This window comes from Hyla sarda, chromosome 9 (genome assembly GCF_029499605.1).
Source record: "Hyla sarda isolate aHylSar1 chromosome 9, aHylSar1.hap1, whole genome shotgun sequence".
NCBI classification, from domain to species: domain Eukaryota; kingdom Metazoa; phylum Chordata; class Amphibia; order Anura; family Hylidae; genus Hyla; species Hyla sarda.
In genome coordinates, this window is record NC_079197.1 from 144415845 (window position 1) to 144433310 (window position 17466).

At 41.9% G+C, this 17466-nt stretch overlaps 2 protein-coding genes across 3 annotated transcripts in view; both read right to left on the reverse strand.

Moving 5' to 3' along the window:
* The window catches only part of LOC130290421 (G-protein coupled receptor 4-like), a 61728-nt gene that overhangs the window by 13504 nt on the left and 30758 nt on the right, over window positions 1–17466 (reverse strand). The window lies entirely within an intron of this gene.
* LOC130290422 (G-protein coupled receptor 4-like) lies at window positions 1569–13333 on the reverse strand. Its single transcript, XM_056538054.1, has 2 exons — window positions 13281–13333; window positions 1569–3042 (listed from the first exon to the last, which is right to left on the reverse strand). The coding sequence occupies exon 2, from the start codon at window positions 3007–3009 to the stop codon at window positions 1969–1971; it is 1041 nt and encodes a 346-aa protein (XP_056394029.1). The 5' UTR covers window positions 3010–3042; window positions 13281–13333; the 3' UTR covers window positions 1569–1968.

Below are 17466 nucleotides of genomic sequence, written 5' to 3' on the forward strand. Positions count from 1 at the left end.
AATAATTTCCTCTGTACTATTCAGCAGCTAATAAGTCCTGGAAGGATTAAGATTTTTTTTTAATACAAGGGGGTGTCTGGCAGCAGCTTACTACTTTGTCCCTATTGTGAACACAAGCATGCAGCGTACAGGGAGGAGGAGGAGAGGAAAAGCTGCTGGTTGAACTAGCATATGGCCAACAGCCATTGAAGGGGTAAGACCATAGTAAGAATACATTTGTTTTAGCTTATTTTTGGATAAAAATTTTGGAAGAACACTGCGGCACAAAAGTCGACCATGTAGACACCATGGATATACACATCACCACTGCCCTTTTCAACGTACCCAAAACCTAATATATATCTGGCCTCCCTTTTCTGATCAGTCAAATCCAACCTACTGTTCCCTCTAAGCAGCCATTTTACACTTTTAGTTCTTTATCTCAAATATCTATAGCTCAATATTAAACGTATAAAGGAGCTGCCCTATACAAAAAGTCCTACTAAAGTTAATTTAATTTTTTTTCTGCACCTTTTTAGGAAAAGCTTAAGATCTGATACAGATCAATAATTTTAATATTTGATACAAAAACTAGTCCAGGAGGTATAACGAAAACCATACCCAACCTCTGTAATACTGCCACATAAATAATATATCCTAAAAAACATAATACAAAATAAAAAAAACACAGAGATCACACATCTGGCCAAATTATCACAGGAGAGAACAGGGGTTGTCCAGCGTTGGCTGATGTCTTCCAGAACCTGTGCCAATAGGTAGTATCTGGTATTGCAACCTAGCTCTGGGACTGGTGTGGCACACATTTTGGCAGTCATATGTTTCTAATCCTGGACAACTTCTTTAACATTTATATAAATGACTCTATTTTAGAGCATTGGCGATAGGTCCCTATATAGAGCAAATATTTCGCGAAGAAATAAGAAACGATGGAGCACTCACCAAACTTCGAAGTCTTGAAAAGCTTTTATTCCAACATAGAGATCACATTACACGGCAAGGAGCAAGATAACGGGGTGCGGACTTGAGGCGAGGGGTGGACAAGACAGGTGAAGGAGCGACAATTGTTTCACGCTTTATATCGCTTCATCGGGCTCCAGACAGGTGAAGGAGCGACAATTGTTTCACGCTGTATAGCGCTTCATCGGGCTCCAGACGGAGTCTGGAGCCCGATGAAGCGCTATACAGCGTGAAACAATTGTCGCTCCTTCACCTGTCTGGAGCCCGATGAAGTGCTACACAGCGTGAAACAATTGTCGCTCCTTCAGCTGTCTGGAGCCCGATGAAGCGCTACATAGCGTGAAACAATTGTTGCTCCTTCACCTGTCTGGAGCCCGATGAAGCGCTACACAGCGTAAAACAATTGTCGCTCCTTCACCTGTCTGGAGCCCGATGAAGCGCTATACAACGTGAAACAATTCACCTGTCTTGTCCACCCCTCGCCTCATGTCCGCACCCCGTTATCCTGCTCCTTGTCTTGTAATGTGATCCCTATGTTGGAATAAAAGCTACCTTTTCAAGACTTCGAAGTTTGGCGAGTGCTCCATTGTTTCTTATTTCTTCGTGAAGTATTTGCTCAATGTGAACTGTCTCCTTTGAATGTGAGCACCACCTGAAGTCGTCTTAACACGAGCCATACAGCCATTCATTGTGACTATCGAAGAGGTCCATTTGTGTTTGAACTTTGCTAAACATAGACAGTAGTGCCGGTGTCATTCCTTTGCTTATTGTCTCTATATAGAAGTCAACTGTATTCCATGAGAACAGGAGCCACCATTTTTGATGGCAAGTAGTTCATAAACATAAAATATACCAAAACTGCCTAAACACTGGTTGCAGAGGCCTCGTAATTGTTTTTTTTTTTTTTAGGTATATCTTGCCATTTTCTTGATTTTTAAATTGTTAATCCATCACATTGGGAGCTATTACTTCTTGCAAAGTCTAATCGAGACCTGGTTAAGGTTCCGTTGTTCAGAACTGGGTCTGGACTTTGGTTTGATGTGTGCACAGGAGTCCATTGTGGTTTTTTGCAGCTTCATCACAGACAAAGGTCAGGCACTTTCTTTTGCTTTTATCAGCTCTTCTTCGATATAGCAAATAATACCAGAGAGCTCGGAGTTCCACCATTAAATCCTGCTTTACCCCTTCACTAACAAAGATATTAATAAAAGGGTCTACAGCACTACTGAGGCTCGTGAGGGCAAAGGAGATCCGATAGGCTGGTCTGACTCGCTTTTCGATCTCACAGTTGCAGTAGTTTAAGTTGCTGACATATGAACGGATAAAAAGGACCACATGGTATGGGAGGTAGCAGACAATAAAGATGGTGGTCATAGACAGTAGAAGGCCAGTAATTTTTCTTCTCTGTATTACATCCAAGCTAGAAGTACGATGGATAGCACGGATGATGGAGCAGTAGGAGAAAACGAGAAGAATTAGCGGGATAAGAAATACCACAAAGATTCTAAAATAATTGAGATGAGCCATCCATTGCTCCATGGGATACTTCTCATAGCAGAGTTCTACATCTTGCGATGAGGTAAACAGATCATTCCTGCTCAAGAAATAACTGTGGGATCCAAGGATTATGAGCCACACCACCGCACAAGTTATCAATGCCTTCTTCATGCTCCGGATGATCCTAGAGCGTAACGGGAAAACGGTGGCAATAAAGCGGTCCGTGGCTATACAACTGAGGAAGGCAATCGTGGTGTAGAGATTGGAATTGAAGAAGAAGCCCACTATCTTACACGTTAGAGTCCCAAAAACCCAATCTTCCTTAGCGGTGTAGACTATCCAGACAGGAAGGGTAAAGATGTACATGAGATCAGAGGCGCAAAGGTTGGCCAGATAGACTCCCAAAATGTTGTTCTTCTTGATAAGCTGGACGATGACTCCGATCGCAATTAGGTTACCCAGTAGTCCCACAATAAAGACACTGCTGTAGATGATGGGGAACAGGATAGCTTCGTATTTGTCTGGGAATGGGCATGATACAGTTTCGTTACACATTGTTGCACATCGGGGCCTGTTGTGCTGCCGATCCTGGTGGACAATAGTATACAAGATCAGAGCTGTCCCATTCAACCTCCATTGTTTCTTTGCACACAGATGATATTTTTACACAACATACAGATATACACACATACACAACCACGCGGGGCTATCCTGCAGAACTGCTCATTTAATTTCCCATTTAGGGTACACTCACACGTACAGGATCCTGCGCAGATTTGATGCACAGGATTTGTAACTGCAGATTAGAAGCTGTGCTCAGTCATTTTGTTAACATTGAAATCTGCAGCAGAAAATCCTTCGCATCAAATCTGCGTACGTGTAAACGTGCCCTTAAAACAGAACATCAACTTCCATGGAGGAAGCCAACTAAGGTGGTGAACACTCATCCCTTGTCTAATCGGGGAGACCATTACTGTGTATGGAAAGGGCATGAAATCAGGGCAACCTAGAAGTAAAGACTTGGGGCACTAAAATGAGGGGAAACCGTAGAACATCTCAGTGGAAAACCATTGTGTGCATGGGACCTATTTCAGATTGAAATATCCACACACAAGGAAGAAAAATACAACACCGGCACAATTCACCTCTGAGGGACTTTTAAGCTCCTGTGCAGACTGCGCTGCTTACGTCAACCCCTATTACAGGTGCTGGTCCTAACCCCTATTACAGGTGCTGGTCCTATCGTCTCGCCGGTGGTGCTGCTACGTGTGAAAATGGATGTAGCTATAAATCAGCACAGCAAGGAAAATATCGGAGCACTCACCGGGTCTGGAAGGGTACGATTCCAACTTCTTTATTCATTAAGACACTGATACAGTTCGGGGAGGCAGTAGATGGAACTGAGTGGGGACAATCGGGCCACAGACCGTACCGTGCCTCCTGGTGCTTCGTCAGGCCCCTGTAAGGGGCATGACGAAGCACCAGGAGGCACGATACGGTCAGTGGCCTGATTGTCCCGACTCCCCCATTCAGTTCCAACTACTGCCTCCCCGAACTGTATCCATGTCTTCATGAATAAAGAATTTGGAATCGTACCCTTCCAGACCCGGTGAGTGCTCCAATATTTTCTTTGCTGTGCTGATCTATTTCAGATTTATGTGCCAGCAGATGACAAGACCACATTTCCAAGAGAGAGAGGGGTGTCCCCTAATAGTAGTGTGGCTTCTGCCTCCTATACTAGATGGAAAGATGGCTGCTGATCCCCAGCTCTATAATAAAGGATCACAATATAGAATTATTTGAACAATGTCACGTTCTGTTCTTCATAATCTAATAAATACCAGAGCATACAACACAAGATTAAAAAAAAACAAAAAAAAAAGGTTTTTAAATATTTATCTCCAAATCTACTTAAAAGGGTACTCCGGTGGAAAACTTTTTTTTTATTTTTTAAATGAACTGGTGCCAGAAAGTTAAACAGATTTGTAAATTACTTCTATTAAAAAAATCTTAATCCTTTTAGTACTTTTTAGCAGCTGTATGCTACAGAGGAAATTCTTTACTTTTTAAAAAAAAATTTGTGTTGTCCACAGTGCTCTCTGCTGACACCTCTGTCCGTGTTAGGAACTGTCCAGAGCAGCATAGGTTTGCTATGGGGATTTTCTCCTGCTCTGGACAGTTCCTGATACGGGCATCAGGTGTCAGCAGAGAGCACTGTGGTCAAGACAAAAAAAAAATAAAAAAAAAAATAAAGATTTTCCTCTGTAGCATACAGCTGCTAAAAAGTACTGAAAGGATTAAAAAAAATTAATAGAAGTCATTTACAAATCTGTTTAACTTTCTGGCACCAGTGCATTAAAAATAAATAAATAAATAAATAAAAATAAAAACACGTTTTCCACTGGAGTACCCCTTTAAAACCTAAAACTATTTCGGGTGTGACTACTGTAATCCCCAATATCCTATTCCTCATGCAAACCCTCAGAGACTTGTAGAAGCTGAGATATCACACTATAGATCTGTATGATCTGTTCCTACAACATAAAGGGGACACTGTGGTTATTGCTTATTGTGACCCCATAACACGAAAACGGTCATTGTCAAATTGTCAAATATTTTGGACAAAATTCATTTTTTTTTCCCCATCCTAGAGTAGCTTTCCTATGAGAAGGTCCAACAACTCCCCAAATCTCAGCTTTTAAAGAGAAAAGAGCTAAGGGATCTAAACTCCAGTCACGCTTTCCATTTCAGGTTTTACCTGGAGACAGACATTGGAGCAGAAGATTATTCCTAATGCTGACTAATATTTTTTTTTGTCTTCCACCCAAGTGCTTAATCCTTTCCCTATTTCAAGATTTTGCAAGACCTGCAATAAAGGTTCCCTGCTATTTCACAAGTAAACACTATGAAGAGTCCATTGTGATAGTCCCTTAGTCTCGTTCTTCCTTAGCTGATAACCCCTGACGGTTTCTACTATGACTTTATTGCTGTGTCTGGTGGGGGAAGGGGTTAAATAAACACATGACTCTCCGCTTCAACGAGTCCTAAATTATCTGGATTTTTCCAACCTTAACAGAAGAGCCCTCAAGTACCTCATTTCCTCAGTTGCTAGGCCCAGAGCAGCCCTCTTAAAAGGGGTCCACCACTGGAAAACTATATTATATTATTCTTATTTTTTTTTTTTAATCAACTAGTGCCAGAAAGTTAAACAGATTAGTAAATGACTTCTATTTAAATATCTTAACCCTTCCAGTACTTAGCTGCTGTATGCTCCACAGGAAGTTCTTTTCTTTTAGAATTTCCTTTCTGTCTGACCACAGTGCTCTCTGCTGACACCTCTGTCCATTTTAGGAAATGTCCAGACTAGGAGCGACTCCCCATAGCAAACCTATGCTGCTCTGGTCATTTCCTAAAATGGACAGAGGTGTCAGCAGAGAGCATTGTGGTCAGACAGAAAGGAAATTCAAAAAGAAAAGAACTTCCTGTGGAGCATACAGCAGCTGATAAGTATCGGAAGGGTTAAGATTTTCAAACAGAAGTAATTTACAAATCTGTATAAGTTTCTGGCACCAATTGATAAAAAAAAAAAAAAAAAAAAAAAAAAAAAAAAAATGTTTTTCCAGTGGAGTACCCCTTTAAAAGAAAACTATGACTATTTGAATTGCTTGCAAGACACAATATCCATAAATATCTTTATACTATAATATGAACCATACTTCTTTGGTAAAGAGAGATTCCTCCATCGTTCATATATCTATCTATCTATATCTATATCTCAATGCATGTATATATGAATGTTCATTCCATCATCACTTACAAGCGGCTGGATATATTTAAATGAAACTTTGTACACGTTACCACTTTGTCGACTAAAAATATAGGATAATCAAATTAAAGGAAAACTCATCAGTGTCACCCACATTAACCTGTTGGTACAGGCTGGTAGTGCAGCTGACACTTATTCTAATGATACTTACCTATCCCCAATCGGTGGTCCCGTTCTTCTGTTATGCTTCTCATTCAAGCGACAGGCTTTGTGTGCGGGGGTGGGGGAGCCTTAGAAGCATACCCATGTCACCCTAGCGGAGACGCTGCAGTGGTGATGCTGCATGCTCATAAAGCTCCGCCCGTGCCTCAAGCCTGCCGCCGGATTAAAGTTAATAACGGCCGAACAGGACCACGGATTGGGAGTAGGTAAGTATCGTTATAATCAGTGTTATCCTGTGCCAACACTGATTATCAGTTTCCCTTTAACCCTAACCCAGTCCTATTTGCGAGGGTTGGATTTTTCGGGGATTCAGAAGAAAACTTACATGGTGAAGTCGCTCTTTGCAGAACTTCTTGACTTTGCTAAATGATGGGAACCCCCATCCCCTTTCATAAAGAGGCACTCCGGTGGGAAAAATTTTTTTTTCAAATAAACTAGTGCCAAAAAATTATACAGATTTGTAAATAACTTCTAGATAAAAATCTTAATTCTTCCAGTACTTCTCAGCTGCTGTATGCTCCAGAGGAAGTTGTGTAGTTCTTTCCAGTCTGACCACAGTGCTTTCTGTAACTCACCTCAATTGCTTAACGAACAGAGATGGCAGCAGAGAGCACTGTGGTCAGGCTGGAAAGAACTTCACAACTTCCTGAGGACTATACATCAGCTGATAAGTACTGGAAGGATTATGATTTTTAAATCAAAGTAATTTACAAATCTGTTTAGCTCTCTGTCACCAGTGAATTTGAATTGTTTTTCTCCAGAGTACCCCTTTAAAGGGGTTATCCAGGATTTTTTTTTATATATAATAATAATATATATATATATATATATATATATATATATATATATATATATATATATATATATATATATACTTATGAGCTTCTGAAGTTAAGGTTGTTCTTTTCTCTCTAAGCGCTCTCTGATGACATGTGTCTCGGGAACCGCCCAGTTTAGAAGCAAATCCCCATAGCAATCCTCTTCTAAACTGGGCGGTTCCCGAGACAGGTGTCATCAGAGAGCACTTAGAGAGAAAAGAACAACCTTAACTTCAGAAGCTCATAAGTACTGAAAGGATTAAGATTTTTTAATAGAAGTCATTTACAAATCTGTTTAACTTTCTGGAGCCAGTTGATATATAAAAAATTTTTTTTCCTGGAATACCCCTTTAATGATGCCCGTGTAGCCTGATAGGGCATATAGACATGAGGTTTCCTAAACAGACAATTCCCTTAAAAGGTATATAGAATAGGTGGTCGCCCTCTTGTCCTCAAAGAGAATAAAGAAGGATTGACAGCACCTCGTCAATATAACAAGTATGCCTGCCAGATGCAAGGTACCGGCTCCAGATTGGACTTTCGCCTTATGGCCACTTGGGCTTCCAAACACTGGTTCAATTGATTGATCATTGCTGATCAGGGAGATCGGCCCTAGATATCCTGCACCCGTCAGCCCGTGTAAAAGGGTCCTAAGTCACTAAGGTCTGCCAGACAAGGAAATGTGATAAAACGTAAGCAGATCCTTCTGTGGACACCTATTGAGTTGCGCTGCACAAATAAATAAAGTCTGACAGGAACTGAAAGACACTGAAAATAGACGTATACATCAGGCGAATAGATATATACTACCCACACAGATGGGGTATTAGGGGGCCCCTATGAAGGAGTTTACTGGATACACTAAGAGACTTCCTAGAACATACAGAATAAGGGCCATGAAAGCAGCCTAAGGAGCCACTGGAAGGGCCCATGCACCCGCTGAATCCAACAGCAGATCTGCGCTACCACGAATCAGCATGAATTTTGCACAGAATTTGCTGTGGAAATTAACCCCTGCAACTGACTAATGGGCTTTTGGGGTAGATTTCACCAAAATAATGAAAATTTTCATTCTTTCAGGCGAATCCAGATCCGTGTTGGAAGTGCTGCTATGGAACTTCCATATAGTGTACACTTAAAGGGTCACTCTCATTAAAACTAATTTTTGCCATTGCACTCCTTATGGTAAATAAAACATATTTCTAATATACTTTGTTTAAAAAAAAGGAAGTTTTCTATGTTTTATTTGTGCTTAAAAAAAGCTCAAGAGCACATTTCCCCCCCCATCTCATACACAGACTTTGGACCAAAGTCAAAACACAGGAAGTGCAGCCTGGAGTGCTGGGGGGGGGGGGGGGGGTCCAACCAACAGCGTATGGCAGTTTTGTGTGAAAGGAGCTGTGATTGGATGAGGCTGAACCCCCCCCCTCAGCACTCCAGGCTGCACTTCCTGTGTTTGGACTTTGGTCCAAAGTCTGTGTATGAGTTGGGGGAAAATGTGCTCTTGAGCTTTAAGCACAAATAAAACATAGAAAACTTCATTTTTTTTTAAACAACGTATATTAGAAATATGTTTTATTTACCATAAGGAGTACAATAGAAAAAATTTGCTTTAAGGAGAGTGCCCATTTAAAGGGGTATTCCGCCCCTAGACATCTTATGTCCTATTCAAAGCATAGGGGATAAGTTGTCTCATCGCGGGGGTCCCGTCACTGGTCCCCCCGCGATCTCGGCTGCAGCGCCCCAGACATCCGGTGCATGGAGCGAACTTTGCTCCGTGACGGATGACTGGCAATGTGGGACGAAGGCTTGTGATCACGCCACCTCCCATAGACTTGTGTGGTGTCCCGGTACAGGACCTTGTCCTGTCCCTTGTGTTAAGTCCCCTCAGCTAGAGTTCCTCCATCTTCACAGGGCTCTCCTGCAGTGCTTGCCCCTTGGTTGCCTCATATAATTGTGTTTACATGTCTATTATTTAATGTATAGGTGAAATAAATGTATAGGACCTTCCCAGGTCATGTGATCTACCGTTTTAAATGTACATATGTTTAAGGACCTTCCAGGGTCATGTGATGTACCCAGAGTTCACTGGGTTCAGGACCTACAGGTTTGCTGGCCAATGAGCTTAGTCCAGCCCCTTATTATATAAAGGGCTGTAGTCTGTAAATTCGCTCTCTTATTTCTGGACTATCAAGCAAGCACGATCAGCAGATCTCAATTCATCTCAACTAGGCCAAAGCCTAAAGAACCAGCAGCCACTAAAACCGTGAGTTATAAAGCTCTGTTTACTAAATCCTTGTGACTACTATTCAACTCAACTCATACAATTAGTAGCACAGTGGCCTGCTTAAAGCTAAACACTATCCATCCCAGCAAAGCCTGTGAGGAACCTGCATCCCTGTTACCTCAGGAGAAACTGTTTAATTGTAAAGACTGTTGGCTTAAGAAGTTCAGTCAAAGTTGCAGTTATCTCAAAATCTGCTGTGGACATTCTGTTTATTATCCCTGCCATTTGTGGGCCGGTTGGTGGCAGGACCTCCAATACTAAGCAAAGCGCACCCTGGTGTCACGACAAATCAAGGGTTAACACCACCAGACCCTGCATCACCATTGCAACACCCCAGGTCACCACACTTGCATTGAGGGGGCATGGCTGTGACGTCCTGAGCGGGGTGTGATCGTGATGTCACGAGCCTCCGATACGGCACCGACTCTCTAAACGAACGCCAGGTGCAGCAGGGAGATCACAGGGGTCCCCAGTGGCAGGACCCCTGTGATCAGACATATTTTCCGCTATCCTTTGGATAGGGGATAAAATGTCTGGTGGCGGAGTACCCATTTAAGGGTCTATTCACGTGGCAGAATTTCCACCTGCGGAATTCTGCCTCAAATTAAAGCTTATAGACTTCTGTGGGATTCCGAACTCCGCAAGCGGAAATTCAGAAGTGTAAATGGGAGTGCTGAATCCCATCACAGTCTATGGGCTTTAATTTGAGGTGAAATTCCGCAGGCGGAAATTCTGCCATGTGAATAGACCCTTAACAGCTATTAAGATCAATGGAATTCTGCTGCAAGCGGATCATACATGGGCCCTTAATCTTGAACGGTGCAAGGGCCAATATTCTCAGCGATCCAGGAGCCCCCCTTTACTACACTCACCACAATGGGATGGAAAGTCTTTGTGCTCAAGGTATCGGAAGAGAAGCCGCATCTTGTGTGGTGACGATGATAGAAGAGAACACTGGATTTTTTTTCCCTCCCTCTTAAACCACAAAAGGAACTAAAAAGTGTAATAATGACATAGAAGAAAAAAGGAGCCCCCGGGGGATGGTGCAAATTCCACATGGAAGACCCTGTTCACTATATTATCAGCAATCTCTAGTTGATGGGTTGCTAGGAATAGATACTTTCAGGAATTTGGTGACAGAACAATAAAGAGGAGCCCTAGGTCATTGTACAAAACCTAAAGCAAGGCTTTACAAAGGGCTGCCTAATCCCAGTGTAAGAATTAGAATAATGTATAATATATATATATATATATATATATATATATATATATATATATATATTTTTTTTTTTATGTAGTTAGTGTTTTTTTCCCCATTGGAACAATTTTTTCCTATCCTGTGTCAACATGGTGGAGTAAAAGCATTTCAAATTTTTAGGAGCTAAAAACTATGCCCCGTCATGAGGTCTTCTAAGCTCCCGCCGCTAGTAATCGTCAGGACCTGTGTGTAACAGGAGCTGCTAAACTGGAATACTACATTTACTAGGACCCTGTTACACCTTCCCCAATTCCAGCCCCTGCCCAAACACTGACTCACGAGACCTCATCCCTTTCAAGTCTCTACAAGAACACACATGCAATTATCTGCCCCTACCTGGGATCTCTGCGGTGGCTTTCATGTCACAAAGGTGGGGACAGAGAAAACACATGACAGAACCCACAGCTACAGTCCTGGGGCTGTGAAATGCGTGGGCTACAGACCCTCATTGGAACTGTTCCGCACCAGTTACATGTAAACATGTTTCAGACAATACACACATTCTTGCATTTTAATTCTGCCATTTCAGTTCCCTAGTCCTAACATTAACTCTACCATTAGCCACGTCTTTTACCGACCCATACGCATTTTTTTTTCTAAAATACACGCTGGTTAGACATGACCGTTCTTCAATTTGTTCAGCGGACGGAGAGTAAGGATGTGTGATGTCCCAGTACAGGATATAGTCCCGTACAGGACTAAGGCCCTGTCAGGTCGAGTACCTCTGTGTCCTAGGGGCCCTCCTGCAGCGTCTCCCCCATAGTAATACATATTATGTATAGTGTTATGTATAAAGGACCTTTAAAGACCTTTGAGTTTGAGTCTCAGAACCAGTGTCCAGCACATCTGGAGGCCTCAAGCCTAAATTACAGTCACAAGTCAGTAAGTCAGGTCATCTCTGTCTGCTGTCACTGTCTTCAGTCAAGTCTATTAAAGTCAGCGTGGCTGTCCTAAAGTCTGTCAAAGTCTCTGCAAGTCCAAGAAAACTGAGGTCCTTCTGTGTTACTGGCCACCTCTCTGGGATCCTGGCCTAGCGGTACTACATCTTGGGTGGTTACCGGAAAAACACGCCCTGGCGTCACAAACATTTCACCTTCAAACCCCATGGCTCACCACAGAAGGGTAGGGCTTAGGTCTATTGGGGTGGAATTTATCATTGGTTTTACCCTGGTTTTGTGGTGTACATTTGTCTCACAGTTTGTCTCAGATCCTGTTTTGGAACATACCAAGTCATGATCCCAGTTGATATCCTGCAGTGGTCAGGAATTCATCATATGAGACTCTTCAGTTTGTCGCATCTTTTATCGCAACTGCGCTAAATTAGGTGCACATCTACACCAGTCCTGACTTGGCTTACAAAACTGACTGTAAACAGCAATATTAAAAAGTTGCACGGGTTAGAATGTTGCACAAAAAGGAAACTTTGTATGGTGTTTCGCAGAGGAAACACCATACAAAGTGGAGCTCTGAAGTAAGAAATGTGATCAGCACCAGATTTATCCCTTGTCCTGCACTATATATAAATCTGGTGCAGGGACACCGTTTCCACCACATGAATTAATGGGGTAAAAAAGATGTGCGCTTAAGGAATTACCCCCCATTGAGATTACCTCATAATTGTATTTGGCTATAGAGGGTCACCCTAAAATCACTAGATAGCGGACTACAATGTCCCTCCAGGATCCCAATATAAGATATGTAATTGTGGGTGGGGGGGATCTAGCACCTTCCAAGAGCCATTTATAATACTGGAGGCAAACACGTTTTTGGGCTGTGTCAAAAACCAGCTACGACCACTAAAATCACCCCCTATAGATACCCAGCTGCATCCACGGCACCACCGATGCAGCAAAGACCCATTTTTCCTGGTTTCTCAATCCATTGGGTTTTCCCATTATGAGAGGATGGGGAAAACTTCTGTTCCATTTGTAACCAGTTCATACAGAACAGTTTTGATCAATGGAAGAAATGTAGAAAAGAAGGATGTATAAGGCTTTGCAGAGAGGTTGGCTACTGACCTACCATGTGTGTTGGTATATATGCCTAGGCTGCTACACATGTGGCAAACTATTCTTCCACAAATAGGACATCCATTCCCGTTCTATATAGGACTTTTATTCCGTAGACTTCCTGAAGCCATGCAGCCAGCACACAACCATTTACAACCACACACAACCACAATTACACACAACCATATACAACCACACACAACCACAATTACACACAACCATACACAATTACACCCAACCACACACAACCATACACAATTACACCCAACCATACACAATTACACCCAACCATACACAACCATACACAATTACACCCAACCATACACAATTACACCCAACCATACACAACCATACACAATTACACCCAACCATACACAATTACACCCAACCATACACAACCATACACAATTACACACAACCATACACAATTACACACAACCACACACAACCCTACAGCTCTCCTCACCTGCTTCTGCTGGTTCCTCTCCTAGATCCCACACTGTTCAGGCTCCGCTCCTATAATGTGTCTGAATCTTCCCAGCTTCCCTCTAATAAGCCCAGGAGGGGGGGAGGCAGGAGCCTTACTCAGATTGTGTAGTCTGTCTTGTCACATCCTATATTAACCCCCTCATGGCCACTGGCTGTCGCACACAATAGCAGCCGTGATAAGTCCATGCCAAGAATTGTAAATGCAAACAAAGGATTTATTCGCCTTTTCTCTGCTATCCTAAACATCCCGGGTAGTGGCGCTATGTTGGGCAGAATGCATACTTGTGCAGTAAAGGGCAATTTAAAATGTATTAAAAAATAAATAAACAAACCAGCCTTTGGCTGTCTGGGCATGCTGGGAGTTGTAGTTTTGCAACAGCTGGAGGCGCCCTGGTTGGGAAACACTGCCTTATACTGTAGAACACAGTTATTGAATAGAAATGGGCCAAAGATGACACAACTAATGTGCTGATGGTCTTAAAGGGGTAGTCCAGTGGTTTGAGATTGCGGGGGGTCCGACCGCTGGGGCCCCCTGCGATCTCTCTGTACGGGGCTCCTGGCTCTCTGGCCAGATAGCGGGTGTCGACCACTGCACGAAGCGGCGGCCGACACGCCCCCTTAATACATCGCTATGGCAGAGCCGGAGATTGCCGAAGGCAGAAAGGAAATTCAAAAATGAAAGAACTTCCTGTGCAACATACAACAGCTGATAAGTACTGGAAGGATTAAGATTTTTAAATAGACGTAATTTACGAATCTGTTTAACTTTCCTGGCACCAGTTGATTTTAAAAAAAAAATAATAATGTTTTCCAGAGGAGTACCCCTTTAAAGGCTCCCATAGCTGCTGGACCATGATGACAGATGTGCTTATTTTTTGGAAGTGAACAAGAGCTATATAGTAATTTAGGCAGAAGGCCATGGACTATGTAGATGGAGTCCTTCCTGCCCTAACAATCCCGGTCTGATCACACTTACCATCATTGCAGCCAGTTAACACGTTTACTGCTTCACAAGTACCTGCAGTATTCTCACAAGGAAGGAAGTGACCAGGAATAAATGTCCAGCCGATATCCATCATTATTATTGGCCTCTATTTAAAACCAGAACCAATATACCATTCTATACATTACTATCTCCGCCATATTGCGTCAGTGCGAGAGCTCATTCACAATGACGCGACTAGTCTAAACCTGTTATAGCCATTTATTTATACATGTCTTTACTGTTCTAGCCACTTAGGGGGTCAGCTAAAGCAAATATGTGGATAAGCCACCCAAGTCTGGTTTGTGGATCAACAACAAGGACAAAAAGCTGCCCTTTGCTCTAGAATCATTAATTTTATAAATAAATATAATATATATATATATATATATATATATATATATATATATATATATATATATATATATATATATATATATTTTATATACACACACACACACACACACACACATATACATACATATATACACACGCACAGACACACACACACACACACACATATACATACATACAGTGGTCCCTCAAGTTACAATATTAATTGGTTCCAGGACGACCATTGTAACATGAAACCATTGTATGTTGAGATAATAACTCTATGGAAACCTGGTAATTGGTTCTGAAGCCACCAAAATGTCATCCAAAAATAGGAAAAAGTGAGACAGGTAAAGAGTACAGAACATGTAATACCTCCCTGTATTGTAGGGGGCGCTACCAGTCAGTTAGTGCATGCACTTCAGTAGTACAGGTGTAAATGTCTTTTCTAATTGGTCAGTTCTTCCGGCCATTGACACATTTCACAGATCTGGACTGTCCGTACATTGTATGTTGAGACTGGTTTCAACTTACGATGGTCCATAAAAGACCATTGTATGTTGAAACTATTGTATGTTGAGGCCATTGTAAGTTGAGGGATCACTGTGTATATATATATATATATATATATATATATATATATATATATATATATTTTTTTTTTTTTTTTTTTACTTATACCTACTAGAACACAGAGACTAGCATTTTATCACGGTCAAATGAGCATTATGACATTGGAACATAGTAACCACCCCATTTTTTTAAAAAATTTTTTTTATAAATATTTATATTAAGTTTCAAATTCTAGAAGGTTCCTTCATTCTTTCATTAAAAAGGGGTACACCAGTGGAAAAAATTTATTTTTAAATCACAAAATTACAAAAAAATGGATTTGTAAATTACTTCTATCAAAAAAAAATCTTTACCCTTCCAGTACTTTTTAGCAGCTGTATGCTACAGAGGAAATTCTTTTCTTTTAGAATTCATTTTTTGTCTTGTCCACACTGCTCTCTGCTGACACCTGATGCCTTTATCAGGAACTGTCCGGAACAGGACATTGCAAATCCCCGTTTCAAACCTATGCTGCTCTGGACAGTTCCTGACATGGACAGAGGTGTCAGCAGAGAGCACTGTGGACAAGACAAAAAAAGAAATTCAAAAAGAAAAGAATTTCCTCTGTAGCATACAGCTGCTAAAAAGTACTGGAAGGGTAAAGATTTTTTACCAGTTCATTTAAACAAAAAGTTTTCCACGGGAGTACCCCTTTAACTTTCTGGCACCAGTTGATTTAAAAAAAAAAAAAAAAAAAAAAAAAAGGTTTCCACCCGAGTAACCCTATAAATTCCTTATAACATTTAATATCTAGGCATTGTCTGAGCAAACTGACATATTATAGTACAAACAGCAGTGCAGACAACTTGCAGCCCCATGTGCCCACCATGGAGAGGTCATAACCAATGACCAACATTGACAAAGTGTTGGACCTGAACCAGTAGACGATGTCCTAGTGCTGTCCATTTTCTTTACAGTACGGTACTTCTTATTCCAATTGTAATTTCATACCATTTTTCAGCATAGCTAAATAAAGCCAAGCAAGGCTACAGAGTACTTTCATAACATGCCCACATGATGCAGCCAATGAGTACCCAATAAATACCACCATGCAATGCTACATAATAATGCAATAGAGCAGTGGTCTTCAACCTGCCTACCTCCAGATGTTGCAAAACTACAACTCCCAGCATGGCCGGACAGCCGTTGGCTGTCCGGGCATGCTGGGAGTTGTAGTTTTGCAACATCTGGAGGTCCGCAGGTTGAAGACCACTGCCATAGAGTATCAAAATAATACTACCATATAGTGCTAGCGTGACACTGCTATAGATTTCTCACACAAAACGGTCATTCAGGGTCGAACGAAAACTGCAGGTCAGTGTCCAGATTATTTCATCCTACAGTGAAGGGGTTATAGGGGGGGGGGATTTCTAAAAATCACGATATTGATGTCCAATCCTCACAATATAGGCCATCAATATCAGATGGGTGCTGGTTGGGGGCATCACATGTTAGCACCCCTGATGTCAGCTGGGTAAAGAAACCATGGTGCTTGGGCAAGGACTGTAAGCTCCACTGTTGAGTTGCTTCTTGGGGGCCCTAAAGAAGCAGGCACCATAGGCAATTGACCAGTTTGGTTAAAAAAAAAAAAAAAAAAAGCTCATAGGCATGCAATTTAAAAGGGGTATTCCAGGAAGCAACGGGACTAGGTAAGTTTCGTGCCCAGGGGACTACTTACAGGGTGGCGGGGTACCTTAAAGGGGTTATCCAGGAAAAAAACTTATATATATATATACACACACACACACACACACACACACACTGGCTCCAGAAAGTTAAACAGATTTGTAAATTACTTCTATAAAAAAAAAAACTTCCAATAATTATTAGCTGCTGAAGTAGAGTTATTCTTTTCTGTCTTGAAACAGTGCTCTCTGCTGACATCTCTGCTTGTCTCGGGAACTGCACAGAGTAGAAGAGGTTTGCTATGGGGATTTGTTTCTACTCTGGACAGTTCCCGAAAAAGGTGTCATCAGCGACATTAACAGGGTGCGGCGTGCAAGATCACGAGGGTCCCCAGCGGCAGGACCCCCGCGATCAGGCATCTTATCCTCTATCCTTTGGATAGGGGGTAAGATGTTTAAGCGCCGGAGTACCCCTTTAATCCTTTCATAAATTATCAGCTGCTGAAGTTGAGTTGTTGTTTTCTATCTGGCAACAGTGCTCTCTGCTGACATCTCTTCTTGGCTCGGGAACTGCACAGAGTAGAAGAGGTTTGCTATGGGGATTTGCTTCT